The following is a 17,231-nucleotide window of genomic DNA, read 5'->3' as shown; positions in this document are numbered from 1 at the left end:
AAGTAGAATTTCCCATAGGTTATGAAAAAAGGTATCAAAGTTGATGTAATCATGGCTTTACACTTGCGTAACAATCACAGCTATTGATCACGTTGTATTTCTATTTAAATACATAAATATGCCATACAAATTCATAAAGCCTTTTTTATTTCCATTAAGGTTGGATTATTAGGAATTCAGATGATATGGACACGGGATTCAGAAGAAGCCCTTAGAAATGCCAAGTTTGATAAAAAAGTCATGCAGAAAACTAATCAGGCTTTCCTGGAGCTACTCAATACACTGATAGATGTCACCACGAGGGATCTGAGTTCCACGGAACGAGTGAAATATGAGACTCTGATTACTATTCATGTGCACCAAAGGGATATCTTTGATGACCTGGTAAATTCTTTATAAATGCTGTGGCATGTAGAGAAAAACAAATTCTAGACACTATCTGCGTTTACCCAGTAGAACTAGTTTGATTGAATTCAAGGAAAAGATTAAATTCTGGCAAAGAATCATGTTCGTAATCAGAGCTTGTTATCAGCTTTCTTTTCAGTCTTAACTGAATGTAAGTCATATTCTGATGATCTATGCTAAGATGTTATTGAGGCAATTAGACTTTGTTAAAAAATGTTTTAACGTGATGATTTTTAATGTTAAAATTGTCATGTAGCATCTGAAAAGCCTTCATACATCTTTTTCGCTTTTTACCTATTAATTGAAGATCACTAGTTTCTTGCTACGAAAATTATTAGTAATATTGCTTAGTAGAGCTGTTTAGGACTTCCCTTAAGGCTTTTGAAAAATCACATTCTTAACAAGTTTTGCTACATTTTATGTCATTGATTGCAAATGGCCTTTCCTAATAGAGCTTCTGACATTCAGGTGTCACACATTTTTGCTTTTAAAGAGAGAACAAGGTGGGAAAAGAGAGTTGTGTAGCTATAGAAAATGGGAAATAAAAAGAAGTGAAATTTGTCCTCTACTATAAAATACATTAGATAAGAGGCAAAAAGCTCTTATTTTCATAATAATTTTCTGGATTTGTCCCACCCCATTATGTAAAAAAGATTATGAAAGATTGGCCCTGATATAATGGAAGTAAAGGCACCACATCGAAGCTATTGTGTGCTAATCTCCTGTCTTAATAGTTAAGCACACTACTTGCCTTTCCGAGAAATAAAGGCTCAGGCTAATTTTAGATTTCTTATTTGTCAAAGAAAATGATGAAAGTGGCTAAAATTTTGGTTAAAAAATCTGGACAAAAGCATTGCCAGGCAATGACCTGTCATTTAAATGTTAGAAATTTTGGCCCAATGTAATTCTTGGGAAAAATAATTAGTGGATTAAAAAACCCCAATAGTGTACTTTGTTATAGTCTTAAGAGATGTCTTTTTCCTAACGAGATTGTTTAGTTCTGTCTTTATGTGCCAAAACATGCTTTTCATAGATTATATTTCATGGTGAGGACTATGGCATTAGGGATGTAAGGGTGAAATTTAAGAAATGAATATCTTATTATTAAAATAGGTAAAGCCACTTAAATTGGAGGGGCATAATTAGGGGTTTCTCTTGAGTTTTCTTATTCCCATATCTTCTAAAGTTTCTTTTTTACTGGTCAATAAATGAATGGGTTGGCTGGTGATATAGTTGACACCTCTGAAATAGTTCGGTTGTCTGTGAGTTTCATTTATTTTATTTTATGATCTACATGAATGCTAATAATGTGTATATTTAATGAGTTATTCTCATCACAGCTCTAACATATACCTTTTGAATTTCAGTGTCGTATGCATATCAAGAGTCCCATGGACTTTGAGTGGCTGAAGCAGTGCAGATTTTACTTTAACGAAGATTCTGACAAGATGATGATTCACATCACAGATGTGGCGTTCATATACCAGAATGAATTTTTAGGCTGCACTGACAGGCTTGTCATAACTCCACTTACAGACAGGTGATGGAACCCTTCTCTCCATCCCCCACCATTTTTATGCTCTCAAGTTGCTCAGGGGATTTTTGCTTAAAGTCTCTTAGGGTTTATAGGCTCTTTTATACTAAAGCCTTTGAAATTTAGTATTTTTAGCTTTGTTACCAGCTTTCTTTTCACATGGGATTTAGGTTTGTGACTGACATAGACCTTGCTTCCTCTGCCTTCAGTCTTATATAGATAGGCACAGTGTGTAAACACCGTGTGGACACAGAATGGGCAAGAAAGGGAATTAATTGCTGTGTGTCGTCAGGTGCAAATCAAGTGGGCCTTGCGGGGGCTGCTTGAGTATCTGTTGTTCTTGCTGAGAGACAATTAAGATTTTCTTTTTTGTTTTTAAGTAGGAAAGAAATAGAGTATCAGTGCAGGTAAAAGTGGGGAGAGGCCACTGGAAAGGCCTCCAGAGTGTTAACTCTTCCCTTGGCCTGCTATTTACAAGTTGTGTTAGTGACACCTGCCACTGCAACCTCCCTAGATTCAGTCTCCTCATTTGTAAGATGAGCTAAGCCAGCGGTCCCCAACCTTTCTGGCACCAGGGACTGGGGAAGACATGGAAGACAATTTTTCTACAGACCAGGGGGTGGGTGATGGTTTCAGGATGATTCAAGTTCATTCCATTTATTGTGCACTTTATTTCTATTATTACATTGTAATGGATGATGAAATAATTATACAGTTCACTATAATGTAGAGACAGTGGGAGCCCTGAGTGTGTTTTTCTGCAACTAGACAGTCCCATCTGGGGGTGATGGGAGACAGTGACAGATCATCAGGCATTAGATTCTTGTAAGGAGCCAGCAACCTAGATCCCTCACATGCACAGTTCACAATAAAGGTTGTGCTCCTGTGAGAATCTAATACTGCCGCTGATATGACAGGAGGCAGAGCTCAGGCGGTTCTGTGAGCCATGGGAGTGGCTGTAAATACAGATGAAGCTTCTCTCACTTGCCCGCCACCCACCTCCTGCTGTGTGGCCTGGTTCCTAACAGGCCATGGACCAATACTCTGTCGTCATTCAGCTCCAATACTGGTCTGTGGCCTGGGGGCTGAGGACCCTGAGCTATGTTGTCTCTAAGGGTGCTTGCAGGGCTAATTATTCTGTGATTTGCTTAGTCTAATTGGAACTTTGTAATGTCAATTACATTGTATGTTTTCGCTTCAGGGATGCACTGAATGCTCATTATAGTCAAATGGCTTGCATTAATCATTCCATATTGTATTTATATAACATAACATTACATTGTGCCCCATAATAATATACAATGATGATTTGTCCATTAGAAATAATGTTTATTAAAAAAATGGGCCGGGCATGGTGGCTCGTTCACGCTTGTAATCCCAGCACTTTGGGAGGCCGAGGTGGGCGGATCACAAGGTCAGGAGATGGGGACCATCCTGGCTAACACGGTGAAACCTCGTCTCTACTAAAAATACAAAAAATTAGCCAGGCATGGTGGCACGTGGCCATAGTCCCGGCTACTCGGGAGGCTGAGGCAGGAGAATCGCTTGAACCCGGGAGGCGGAGGTTGCAGTGAGGCAAGATCGTGCCACTGCACTCCAGCCTGGGTGACAGAGCAAAACCCTGTCTCAAAAAAAAAAAAAAAAAAAAAAAAAAAGTGGAGTTCCCAAATAGGAATTTCTCATAAAATGCTTATGTGGTTATTTTATGTCTCCTGCCTTTCAAGCCTCCAGCACTTCCTTGTCTTCCTCTGTCTCCGCTGAAGGCCTTGTTTCTTGTTTTTTTGAGAAGATAGACGCGTTCATCTCCACCACCGTGTGTGTTAACCTGGGTGCCTGTTCTCATGCAGCTGCTTTCTCTCCAGGTTTGCCGTCCAAAGCCAACACCCCCACTGACCCCAGGATTTCCTCTCTGGAAGCATCATCCATTTTCACTTTCTACTGAATCCTTTTCATCAACACACACACAAGCTGTGATTGCTTCCACCCAGCAAACCCTACCGTGATTGCCCCAGTTTCCTTCCACTCCAAGCTCCCTTCAAAACCCCTCAAAAGCACAGTTTATCTCCACCTTGTTTTTCTTCAACTCACTTCATTCAGGCTCTCTGCTAACTTTCCATTGCTGCCATAATAAATTGCCACAAATTTAGAAGCTTGAACAACACAAATGTGTTCTTTTTGTAGTTCTGTCCATCAGAAGTCTGATGTGGGTCTCACGGGATTATAATCAGGTGTCAGCAGGGCTGTGTTTCTTCCCAGAGACTGAGTTCTATTTCCCGCTCTTCCAAGTTGTTGGCAGAATTCCTTTCCTCCTGGTTGAAGGACCCAGGTCCGCATTGTCTTAGGTCAGCTCAGGGCTGTGCCAGCCTCTGAAGGCTACCACGTTCCTTGATCCTGACTCCTTCCCTCATCTTCAAAGGCAGCAGTGGTGGGTCAGGTGCCTTTCGTGCTTTGAATCTCCCCTCCTTCTTCTGTCTCGTGTCTCTGACCCACTCTTCTGCCTATCTCTTCTGCTTTTAAAGACTCATGAGATTAGGTTGAGTCCACTTTATTATCCAACATAATCCCCTCTTCTCAAGATTCTTAACATTAATGACATTTGCAAAGTCCCTTTGGCTGTGGAAGGTAAGATGTTTACAGGTTGCAGGTTGCAGAGATTAGAATGTGAGTATTTTGGGGGGACCATTATTTTGTCATACTTTCCCCATCACTCTGATAAAACAGTTCTCGTGAAAGTCACCTAGACCTGTTGCTAAATCCAGTGGTTTTTCCTGGATCTCATCTTTCTTGAACAATCAGCTGCATGGGTGCAGTTGATCATTCTCTCCTTTTTGATACACTTTCATCACATGGCTTCCAGGACACCACACTTACCTGGTTCCTCCCAATGGTCTGGTTGTCCTTTTGTACCTGTTCCTACTCGTTCCTCTTCATCTTTCTGACCTTTAAACATAGAACTTCCAGGCTCTTCTCTTCTCCACCTCTACTTATTCTTTAGGTGATCCCACATGGCTTAAAAAACCCCAAACTCTGTCTCAAACCAGGGCTTCTCTCCTGAACTCCAGACACACATACCTATCTGCCTATGTGACATGTCCATTGGATGCTTACAGGATATTTAACCTTAGTGTGTTTGATCAGCCTCACAAAAGTGCCCTCCTGTCGTTGTCTTCATTTTTGCAAGTTGGCATTCCATTTTATCAGAGTGATGGAGGGAAGTGTGGCAGTAAGAATAATGGCCTCCAAAAGATGTCCATGTCCGAACCCCTGAAGCCTGTGAATACATGACCTTCCAAATGGGCAATCCAACACTCCCTGGAGTAACCCTGAAGCCCTTCCTTCTCTCTCACCTCATTTTCCAATAATCTACCTTCAATTTGGTCAGCACTGCTTTCAGGTTCCTTCTAGAATGTGAGTATTTTCACCCGTTTGCCTTACTGATACGGCTCTGATGACTGGAGGAACAGCAGGGTCCTTTGTCTTGCGCTGATTTGATAAATGCCAGGGACACAATGTGGAGTCGTTTCAAGGGGTAGAAAGTTTAATAGGCAAGAAAGAAGGAAAAAGCTCCCCAGTACAGAGACAGAGGGAGGGGTGCTCTGAGCAGAGAGAGAAAAACCGCGTAAACAGGGGAAAACAGTCGGTTATATTAGGAGGCTGGGGGAGGCGGTGTCTGATTTGCATAGGGCTTAGGGTATTGGTTTGACCAGGTGTGTCATTCATGCAGCCCTTGAAAAAACTGGTCCTCTGACCCCAGCCTTTTAATATGTAAATGCAGGTCGCAATGACGTCCTGCACACCTGGAGTTATCTGGAGGCAGCCATGATGCTTAGCGCACGTGGTGACAAGGAGAAGAGGGTGGGAATTGCCATGTTGGAGGGACCCAGTTTCTAATCACCAGCATTTGCATATCAAAGCTTGCCGGCCTGGCTATTTAAGCCGCTTTTCTGTTAGAAAAGAAATGTTTTGGGAGCTACTTTTATTAAAAGAAAAAACCTTACCGAGGACTCCTTTTACCCTCTCTATCTGCCTACGATTATTCCTATATCATTACTACTCTATTTTTTTTTGTTTGTTTTTTGAGAAGAAGTCTCACTCTGTCGCCCAGGCTGGAGCACAGTGGTGTGATCTCCACTCACCACAACCTCCCAGGTTCAAGTGATTCTCCTGCCTCAGCCTCCTGAGTAGCTGGGACTACAGGCACGAGCCACCATGCCTGGCTAATTTTTGCATTTTTAGTAGTGACGGGGTTTCACCGTGTTGGCCAGGGTGTTCTTGAACTCCTGACCTCAGGTGATCTGCCCTCCTTGGCCTCCCAAAGTGCTGGGATTACAGGAATCATTACTACTCTTATCCAGACCACCGTAGTCTGTGACCTGCATTCTTCTGACAATGTTTTAACTGGCTTCCCTGCCTCCGTCGTTGTCCCTGTACAGTCTGTTCTCAGTTCAGACACCAGAATGTAAGTCAGATCCTTTGCCCCAAAACTTCTCCCATGGTTCCTTCTCATGCAAAGTAAAAGCCAACATCCTCACGTGGGCCTGTGGGGCCTGGTACAATCTGGCCTCTGCTACTTCTCTGCTTCTCTATCCTCATTCAGCTCAGGCCACCTGCTCCTTGCAAAGCTGTGGCACAGCCCTGCCACAGGGCCCTTGCACTTGTTATACACTTGGCCTGGCACCCTCTTCCTTCAATAGTGGCATAGCTTGCTTGCTTCTTCCTTTAGTCCTCTGCTAGAGAGTCACCTCAGAGGGTCTCCCGACCTCCCGCAATCTCCAAATCTCATAACCCTCTTATCCTTGGTGCATGGGCTTCATGTGATTTGTTTGCCAGAATTGTTCTGTCACATAACAGATGCTAAATAAATAGTTCTTGAATAAATGAAAGAAGTGGTTATTTCCAAAATAGCATCTTAATGGTGAAAAATTTACATGGTACAGAAGAACATGAAGTAGAATGTGTGGGAGGGAAAACTTTTCTATTTTTAAAAATGATCAACAGTTTATTTTCTATCTCTCTGAAAACTGTGGATGCTTAGATATTAAAATCCTTTTTCAGTTTCACATATACGTATCATAGTTTACAGTCTTTTCTGCAATTTGATTCTTCCACTGTGTTCATTGTCTTGTATATTCTTTTATATTAAAAAACTGAGAACTTTAAAAGCAAAATAAGTATTTTTAAGTATGTAAGTGAAGGGATTCTGAAGTTTGTCTGTTTCACCCTAAATGCCCATTTGTTTTTCTTTAACCAACTTGATTATGTGGGAAGTGAGTTATTAATTTTCGATAGTAACTGAGATTCCACTGCAAGATTTGCCTCCCTTTTGCAAGAGAAAACTCCTCGTTGAAATTAATACTTTAAAAAAGTCAAATGCTGGAGGCACTGACATGTTGTCAGCCCTTCACTGACTGACCTGTGAATTTAACAGCTGTGGCAGCTCCCTGGATTCTGGGAAGCTCAGTGCCATGTGGACAGAGTTGCAGACATTTCAGATGATAAAATAGCTATTATAATATGATAACATACAGCACTTTTCTCCAAAACTCATAGTGTTTTTAGTGAAGACTAGAGTTATCCTGACTACTGCTGTCACTTAAGCAGAGGGCGGAGGAAATTGAGAGCTGATGGAGGCATCTTATCTGCTTGATAAGAAATGTAGACAGGACTTGTACCTTTCTCTGACATTCCCACAGCTTCTGTGAGTTTTGCCTGAGTGTTGACTGCTCAGCTCTGCCCCTAGCAGCTGTGTAGTATTGGACAAGACACCTAACCTCCCTGATTCCCTTGTTTTGGAATTATTGTGTGGACTAGAGGCAACGTAAGTACCCAGCACAGGGCGTGACACAGCAAATGTTTGTTATAATTATTATTCTTGCTATCACTGTTGCTTGTCAAAATTGCTGATAACACGTTTTTTTAATTTTTTTGGGAAGGAGTCTCACTCACTTTGTTGCCCAGGCTGGAGTGCAGTGGCATGATCTTGGCTCACTGCAACCTGTGCCTCCCGGGTTCAAGCAATTCTCCTGCCTCAGCCTCCTGAGTAGCTTGGATTACAGGCACATGCCACCACACCCAGCTAATTTTTGTATTTTTAGTAGAGATGGAATTTCGCCGTGTTGGCCAGGCTGGTCTTGAACTCCTGACCTCATGATCCGTCTGCCTCAGCCTCCCAAAGTGCTAGGATTACAGGCATGAGCCACTGTGCCTGGCCTATGATAACACATTCTTTTTTTTTTTTTTTTTTTTTGATAACATTCTTTAGCAACCTTTTCTTTGGTTTCTCCTTAAGCATGCCCTATAATCAAAGAGTCTGTAACTAAGCCAAGTTCTCAAGGAAGAAATGTACTCTGCTGATGCACGTACCATTGTTTCTTAGGAAACTTTTCAGCAGTTTACAACTAATAGGAGTTGAAACCATTTCTGGTTTACATGTGACAAAATGCACTGACAGTGCTATGAATACTTACGAAGAATGCTGGTGATAGATTTGGTTAGTTCGAGTGCTAATGAGCCCTGGGGTCATGGGGTTGGTCGCTTTTCATTTGGTATCAGGGTCACATTCTGCATCTCTGATTCCTGTAGCTGTTGGGACACGAGGGACCAGATAAGAATGAATGGCTGGATCGGCGCAAGCCATTTATTCAACAAATGTTCATATAGTAGAAGGTGCCAGGGGTTAGGCAAGTAGTTGAGGGTACAAGTGTGAACCAGACCTAGCTCCTGACCGCAGAGAGTTTATAGCAGTTTAACTGGAGGTTAGAAAACTAAAATGGAGTTGATCACAGGCAACTAAAACACATAAAGTTCAAACCCTGTTCATGAATGGAAGGAGTTTTGAAAATAGCCAATAGATAGACTAGAAAGGAAAGCAGAGAAGGGAGGCAAGGAGGGAGGTACACCCACATGTAGAATTCTCTAGACACACAGGGAGACGCTCTGATAGATCCATGCTTGTCACCGAAAGGCAGTTTGGGCACCAGTGTAGCAGTGGGTCTGAAGCCCCAGCTAGCTGAGTCAGGGAGAAGTCTCCAGGCATGCCCGTCTGCTTTTCATGTAAATAGGATTGATCTCTTTGAAGCAACTTGCTACTTCTTCAGTTTAAATATGAATCCAGTCATCTCATTTGTAACGAGGGTCTGCATAACAGAGCAGCTGAGTGATCAGAGTTGATGGAGATGTATTCCCTTTTTTGTGTTTGGTATTTTATTTAATCTTTTTTTTTTCAGTTTTTAATTTTTAAGTTCAGGGGTACATGTGCAGTTTGTCACATAGGTAAACTTGTGTCATAGAGGTTTGTTGTATAGATTATTTCATTGCCCAGGTATCAAGCCTAGTGCTCGTTAGTTATTTTTCTTTCCCGGATAGAGTGGGCTTGTCCCAGAGCTGGGAAGTGAGAGGACTTGGCTTGTCTCAGCTGTCCTGCCGCAGTCCTGAGAAAAGTCACTCAATCTCTGTGAGCCTTTTTCCTTATCTCTGTACAGTGGGGAAAGGAACAGTAGCTTCCTTCCAGGGTTCTCTGGGGATGAAACGAGATGATGCCTGGGGAGCACACTGTGGTGTCTGTTGTTGTTACAGACTTTGCTCTGGAAGGGATGGCAAAAGTGCAACAGGAGAAATAAGACCTTGGGTTAAAAGGCAGAGTCAAAGTGAGAGCAGGCATTATCCTGATGTCATGCCCAGCTCTTCTCCTCTGTATCCAGGATCTGCATACGTTAAGGGCTGAGTCATTTACTTGCCTTTATAGCACTCGTTTCCAGTAACATTGAGAACCTGGAACCACCCTCAGCGGGTGCACTCAGTGTTCATTTCCACGGCTCAAGCTGGATAGTCACTTCATTTCCTTGGAAGTCTTTTTCAAGTCCAGGTGAATGCTTTATAGTTTGGCCATAAGAAAACCCTACACGGCACCACTTAATAATTTGTCTGCTTTGGTAACACCAGGTGGTGCTGGCAAACAAATAATTCATCTGCAAGTTATCAGGTGAAAAATTTTCCTTTGCAGGCATTCTTGTATTCTCTCACCAAATCTTTTATTTGTTAATCTCATATAGTAAGATGCAATTGAAAGCACGTGCAAGTTTAGTAGATACAGAAAGAGATTCAAGGTGTGATTATTTAGCAATGTGTGTTTTAAATCCCAACTACATCAAATGGCCAACTCTTAGATTCAAAAGGGGATTAATCTGTTTGAAAGGATCCCGATCTGTTTCACAGAATATGTATATTTTAGATGGGGGTAGATTTCTGTGAAAATGTTGCCAAATACATTTTGGAAATGCAATGGTATTATTTTTATACCTGGAGATTCTCTCTGCATATTATGATAAGAAAGCCTGAAAAATTCAGCAGTAAAGAAACCTGTTTAACCTTTTAAGGAGTTTTTAAACTTAGTTGATCATAGACTACCCGCTCCTTTTCCTCAACATATGTTAACATTGATAAGGATGTGTGTTTTAGGATGTTGTATTTGAAATGTTAGGTAGGGACAATGTCCTTCTGTGTTTTAATCTTGTGTGCGTTTCATGTCACTGTGATGTCTCAGAAGTATTTCTAGGTGCCCGAGGGCTGGTTCTAGTGATGTTTCTCCCCATGCAGATGTTACATCACGCTGGCTCAAGCTCTGGGAATGAGCATGGGGGGAGCCCCTGCTGGACCTGCAGGCACAGGCAAAACAGAAACCACTAAAGACATGGGACGATGCCTCGGGAAATACGTCGTGGTTTTCAATTGTTCAGACCAGATGGATTTCCGAGGACTTGGACGGATTTTTAAAGGTGTGGGTTATATTTTTTAATCTGGTGAGAAATCTCAGCCAAGGTGGAATATTTTGCTAAAATTTGTTTTCAACAATTGGCCACACTTTAGAATCATTTTCAGCTTTGTAAAATTTTCTGGAAAATCTTCAATCTTGCTAGGTTGTGTGGACCAAATGTTACTTCCTCCCGACGTTTTTTGATATTCCTTTATCTTGGGTGTTTACAGGTAAAGTGCCAAATTGTGAGCTGTTTTGGGTCACTTGATGCATAGATCTATTTGTTCCACTTTACTTTTGAATGAACTTACATCTGGCTCATTTTAGCAGCTACGTAATATCCTTTTTCTTGGTTTTCCAAAATTATATACTAATTGGATTTTTCATTTAATTTCCTTTCTAAGGACTGGCACAGTCTGGATCCTGGGGTTGTTTTGATGAATTTAACCGTATTGATCTACCAGTTCTCTCGGTTGCAGCCCAGCAAATTTCCATTATTCTGACATGTAAAAAGGAGCACAAAAAGTCTTTTATTTTTACTGATGGAGATAATGTGACTATGAACCCTGAATTTGGGCTTTTCTTAACCATGGTAAGGAGCTGCTAGAAAAGCTACTGAATTTCAGCCTTCTTATCACAATTTTCATGCATCTCCCTGGTCATATGTCATCTGTTTTCCTGAATGGAAATTGGGATTGTAACTTTACCTCCTTTTGAAAACCCTTTGGTGTTAAGCAAAGATCATATGAATAGCTCATGACTTAGCCTGTCCTGGTAAAATGAGAGTGAGATATGTAAATGAATTCCCTGGTTGTCATTCCAGATTTGTTGTGTGTACATAATGAATCTTTTAATATGATGCTGACGTGTGCTTGATTGCATCATTCATCCTTGGGCTTTATTTTCTGTTCAGAATCCTGGCTATGCCGGACGGCAGGAACTCCCTGAAAACTTGAAGATTAATTTCCGCTCAGTGGCCATGATGGTTCCCGACCGTCAGATTATCATAAGGGTGAAGTTGGCTAGTTGTGGCTTCATTGACAGTGTTGTTTTGGCCAGGAAGTTTTTCACGCTCTACAAACTGTGTGAGGAGCAGCTTTCTAAGCAGGTGTGTCATCCTGGAGGTCTTATGCACTTAGGCATGTTTCATTTTTCTATTCAGCAGAATGTTCTCATTTTGAGAAATTCTAGACTGGGCTTGTTGACAAAGGATTTTATTGATACTATGTAGAAAGGTGTATTACTACAAAAATAATTTTATATGCATAGTTTTATTAAGAATACATTTAAATTAATATTTACAGCATAGAAATGAAGTGAATATTATCTGCACTGGTTTAAGAGCCAAAGATTTATGGATATTAACATTGGCTGTTTATACCACTTATAGATTCATTGTCATATGTGTTATGTATTTTCATGATTTGTAGGAACCTCTCAATGATTTATTCTTCTTCATTCTAAGCTCCCTTGAGTATTTGACCAAGGTTTGCTAACTGTGTTGTTTATATGTTGCAACCGTCTTGCTAGTTTCCTCGATTGTTTAGGGTAGCAGGTTCAGGCATCATGAGGTTTCATAGTTAAAAGTCATGGAATTAAACATATACTTCTGCATTAGTTATCTATTGCTGCATAACAGTCATCTAACAATCATACCACACACTTTGTGTCTTGTGACAATGTACATTTATTACTACATGGTGTCTGTAGGTCAGGAGTTAGCTGAAATGAGTCCTGTGGTTTGTGTCTAACAAGGCTACAATCAAAGTGTTCGCTGGGGCTGTGGTTTCATCTGATGCTCAAATGGGGACAATCTACTTTTGAGCTCACTCAGGTTGTTAGCAGCATTCTGTTAGTTGAGGGTGTAAGACTGAGGGCTTCGATACCTTGCTGGCTATTTTCTGGAGGCCACCTTTAGTTCCTACAGGCTGTGCATAGTTCCTTGCTATATGGGTTTCCCCAACATGACCACTTACTTTCTCAAAGTCAGCAAGGAAAGTGGTTTCAGCAAAATGAGTGCTACAGTCTAATCTAATGTGACCACATAATCACATACAACCTGTTGTCTCTGCTGTATTCTATTAGTTAGAAGAAGCAAATCACAGGTCCTGCCTACTCTCAAGGTGATATCATATAAGGACATGACCACGAGGAGGTGGGCATCATGCCACAATTTTTTAGTACATATCAGTAAAAATTACTAGAAATATATGCTAAATAATGACACAGTGCAATAAACATAAGACTATAACATGAATAGCACTTCCTAACATATATAACCTTTGTTCTATCTTATCACTTAGGCTTTCATTTCAAACTTCTTTGAATCTTTATTGCTTTTTATACCCACAGGTTCAACCTAATTACATTCCTACTCAAAAGTTCTTTTCCTGTGAGTGTTCAGACACACACAGACTCTTCTGGCTCTGGCCATTGAGCCTTTCTGCTGAGTGTGACCCTAACATTTTGTTTCCAGCATTCTTGGTTTCTTCTGCTTATTGGAGCCCTTACTCACTCATTCTTATTGTATTAGTCTGTTCTCATGCTGCTAATAAAGACATACCTGAGACTGGGTAATTTATTAAGGAAAGAGGTTTAATTGAATCACACTTCAGTATGGCTGAGAAGGCCTCAGGAAGCTTACAATTATGGCAGAAGGGGAAGCAAACATGTTCTTCTTCATGTGGTGTCAGGAAGGAGAAGTGCTGAGTGAAGAGAGGGAAAATCCCCTTATAAAACCATCAGATCTTAGGAGAACTCACTTACTATTAGGAGAACAGCATGAGGGTAGCCACCCCCATGATTCAATTACCTCCACCTGGTCCCTCCCATGACACATGGGGATTATGGGGACTACAATTCAGGATGAGATTTGGGTGGGGACACGGCCAAACCATGCTACTTATCTTTCAAATAAATATTTTTTCCATGCTGTTTCTTGAATGGAGAAAACTTCCCACATCACTGGCTCCTGCTCTTATCTTCACTACCACTTCACGACTTCCCTCACTCCTACCATCCATGTTCACAAGGTCATTGTGAAATGTAATAAATCAATGTATGCAGAATAGTTGGACTCATACTGATCTCTTGGTGAACATTCTGTGACTTTCCCTTCACGCCCAGAGATTTAACTGAGTCCAACTCTGATAGGAAGTTTCCCATGATTAATTTTACTCACCAACACTTTTAATTCATTGTTACTTTTATACAAGTTTATTCACATTTCTATTTTATTATCTTTATTAGAATTTAAATTCCCTGAAGGTGGGAACTCAATTTGAATATTTTTATGTGCTCCATCTTCCAAATGACTAGTCTTAAGTGAGGCATACTGCTCCCAATTGCCTTAGAAGATAACTGTAGTTTTTCCCTATACATCTTTGTTTTTATTGTGGTAAAAGCATATAAAGTTAAATTTACTATCTTAACCATTTTAACTGTACAGTTCAGTAATGTTAAGTATGTTCACAATGTTGTGAAATAGATCTCTGTAACTTTTTCATCTTAAAAAACTGAAACTCTGTGCCCACTAAACAACAACTTCTCTTTTTCTCCTCCCTTAGCCCCTGGTAACCATCATTCTACTTTCTGTTTCTATCCATTTGACTATTGCCAATAGTTCATATAAATGAAATCATATAATATTTGATTTTTTGTGACTGGCATATTTTTCTTAGCGTAATGCCCTCAAGATTCATTCATGTTTTAGCATGTGACAGGATGTCCTTTCTTTTTATGGCTAAATAATATTCTGTTATATGTATATACCACATTTTGTTTATCCATTCATCTGTCAATGGACATTTGGGTTGCTTCCACCTCTTGGCTTTCATGAGTGGTGCTGCTATGAAAATGGATATGCTGATATCTCTTTGAGGCTGTGCTTTTTATTATTTATTTATTTATTTTTTGTGAGACAGAGTCATGCTCTGTTGCCCAGGCTGGAGTGCAGGTGCAGTCTCGGCTCACTGCAACCTCTGCTTCCTGGGTTTAAGTGATTCTCATGCCTCAGACTCCTGAGTAGCTGGGATCACAGACACACACCACCACACTTGGTTAATTTTTGTAATTTTCTTGGTAGAGATGGGGTTTCATCATGTTGGCCAGGCTGGTCTTGAACTCCTGGCCTTAAGTGATCTGCCCCACTTGGTCTTCCAAAATGCTGGGATTATGGGTGTGAGCCACTGTGCCTGGCCCATTCGTTCAATTCTTTTGGCTATATACCCAGAATTGGGAGTGCTGGATCGTATCGTTCCATTTTTAATTTTTTGAGGAACCGCCTTACTGTTTTTCACAATGATTGGATAATTAGATTTTGATTATTCAGTTTATATATGCTGAAATTTGACATAATTGAGCTTTTATAAATATTTAGTAAGGGAATGACAAAGCTGGGGGCTTGGCTTTCTGATTTGTCCTTATCCTTCCTCCTCCAGGTAATCCTGAAGCGCAGCTGCTTTTTTTCCCCCTGATTCTCCTGTCTTCTTACTTATCATGAAAAAGGCACATATATCTCTATGTATATGACAGTCATGAGTGCAGTCCCAGTTTAATTCTGGTTCTGAATTTTAACTTTAGAGATACGAGCAAATTTCCTTGTGTATGATTGATTAAGAATAAGCTCAAAGGGATGTCTATATTCCAAGAAGAAATTTATTCCCTTTCCCTGCCAAGCTGTAGCAGCTAGTTCTGATCTAAGGGCTTAAGCTAATGATGGCACATGGGAGGACTCTTTGGGATATTCCCTATTTGCTCAAAAAGTATATCTATATAGAAATATTTTACCCCATTGTGTGTATGCATTTTCTGAAGGAAAATCAGTATTTATTCATTATCATGAATATAATTTATGTCAGATTCATATGGCTTCTGCAAGTCTTTTAATGTTGAAAATAAGCCCAATGTATCTCACGTTCTCTAGGTTCATTATGACTTTGGCCTGCGTAACATTCTGTCAGTTCTTCGGACCTTGGGAGCAGCAAAAAGAGCCAATCCAATGGATACGGAGTCCACGATTGTCATGCGTGTACTACGGGACATGAATCTTTCTAAACTGGTAAGACTCACAGATGGAAATGTTCCGCCTACTTGAATATCGGTTCAACTAACTGCCCATACATGAGACTTCAAAATATTTATTTAAAATGCTCATTTAAAATGCCTAATTGTTAGATAAAGTGCTGGAGAGCATCACTTTAAATTATACTTTTTCAGACTTTTTTTGGGTAATGACTCCTATGCACTCTAAAATGTGCCTATTCCAATAGAATTGAAATGGATTTAAAAAAATACACGTTAAGATGCCAAATACCTTGAATCATTTTTGTGTTTTAGAATTAAAATCTCACCTTTGGAGTCTGGTAGAGCCCGGTAGGAAATGATATGTAAATTCTACAAGTGTGTGATAGTTTCACACTATTATTTCACAATAGAGACTGATAATCAATGCCCACTATCCGTGGATCTATGTAAAGGGTGACAAAATGATAGATTTTTATTTTAAATTAGAAGTATACACCAAATTCCAATTCACAAACCTGCTATTAATTTCTAATTTAAAAATTCTTTTAAGTTTAAATAAAAAATTGTAGATTATACGGTATCCCCCAAAACTGACTATTTTATGGAAAGATTGTCACATAGACAATATTGTCTTTCCTTCCATTTCTTTCCTTTCTCCCTGTTCTTTTCCTCTTTATTTTCTTTTTAATTGATGGGACAGTTGAGGAAAATGTTTCTTAACTTCAATAAAGGTGGTATGTTATTTGTTAGTGGTTACATTGCAATAATCCGGACTGTGTTGGGCATTTCCAGTTTATCTGCATATTGCTATGTTTATACCAGAATAATTGGTCTGATTTCCCATTCTTTTCTTTTTTAGATTGATGAGGATGAACCCTTGTTTTTGAGTTTGATTGAAGATCTCTTTCCAAATATTCTTCTGGACAAGGCAGGTTACCCTGAACTGGAAGCAGCAATTAGTAGACAGGTAATGTGCTTCACAGGGCATCGAGGGCTGGTGTCTGTTTCATCCGAATTTAATGGGAATAAAGTGGGGCTGCTGTGGCTCCAACCTGTGCACTCTGAGCAGCAAAAATAACAGTGAGGCTACCACTGCTGTCTTAAGGGAGGCCAATGCACACCACGAGTCAAACTCCCCTTGCCCTGGGTTTCCTACCATTGCACAGCCACATGTCCAGCTAGTCATGTGCGAGTGGCCCTGTTATTGGTGGAAGCCATTCCACACCAGATTCAGAAATGAAATGTGATTGGTCAGCAGGGGGTGGATGGGGCTCATCTGGCTGCCTCTCTGGAGCTTGGCTTAGCTTGTTTCTGCCCTGGTGTTTGCTGTGTTGCCTGCCTCTGCATGTTATTTGCAGTGATCTCATGTGGCTTCTCTTTCCTCAGTACTTGTGGCTTCTTGCTCAGACTCTGGGGGTGGGATATGGTGGGTAGGGTGGGGGAACCCACCACACTATGTATATCATGATGTCTCTGGACTTCCCATGGTACTTGGTGCAGCTTTAACTTTTTATA

At 40.5% G+C, this 17,231-nt stretch overlaps 1 protein-coding gene across 1 annotated transcript in view; it reads left to right on the top strand.

The window, feature by feature from the left end:
- DNAH5 (dynein axonemal heavy chain 5) overlaps positions 1–17,231 on the top strand; it is a 329,923-nt gene that overhangs the window by 179,695 nt on the left and 132,997 nt on the right. The window contains exons 35-41 of the mRNA XM_058430225.1: positions 160–384; positions 1,773–1,945; positions 10,535–10,713; positions 11,096–11,283; positions 11,605–11,799; positions 15,616–15,750; positions 16,576–16,683. Of these exons, the coding sequence (XP_058286208.1) occupies positions 160–384; positions 1,773–1,945; positions 10,535–10,713; positions 11,096–11,283; positions 11,605–11,799; positions 15,616–15,750; positions 16,576–16,683 (1,203 nt within the window). The remainder of the gene's footprint in view (positions 1–159; positions 385–1,772; positions 1,946–10,534; positions 10,714–11,095; positions 11,284–11,604; positions 11,800–15,615; positions 15,751–16,575; positions 16,684–17,231) is intronic.

The sequence above is a fragment of the Hylobates moloch genome, unplaced genomic scaffold, assembly GCF_009828535.3.
Source record: "Hylobates moloch isolate HMO894 unplaced genomic scaffold, HMol_V3 SCAFFOLD_17, whole genome shotgun sequence".
NCBI classification, from domain to species: Eukaryota; Metazoa; Chordata; class Mammalia; order Primates; family Hylobatidae; genus Hylobates; species Hylobates moloch.
This window is presented reverse-complemented; position numbering and strand designations above follow the sequence as displayed.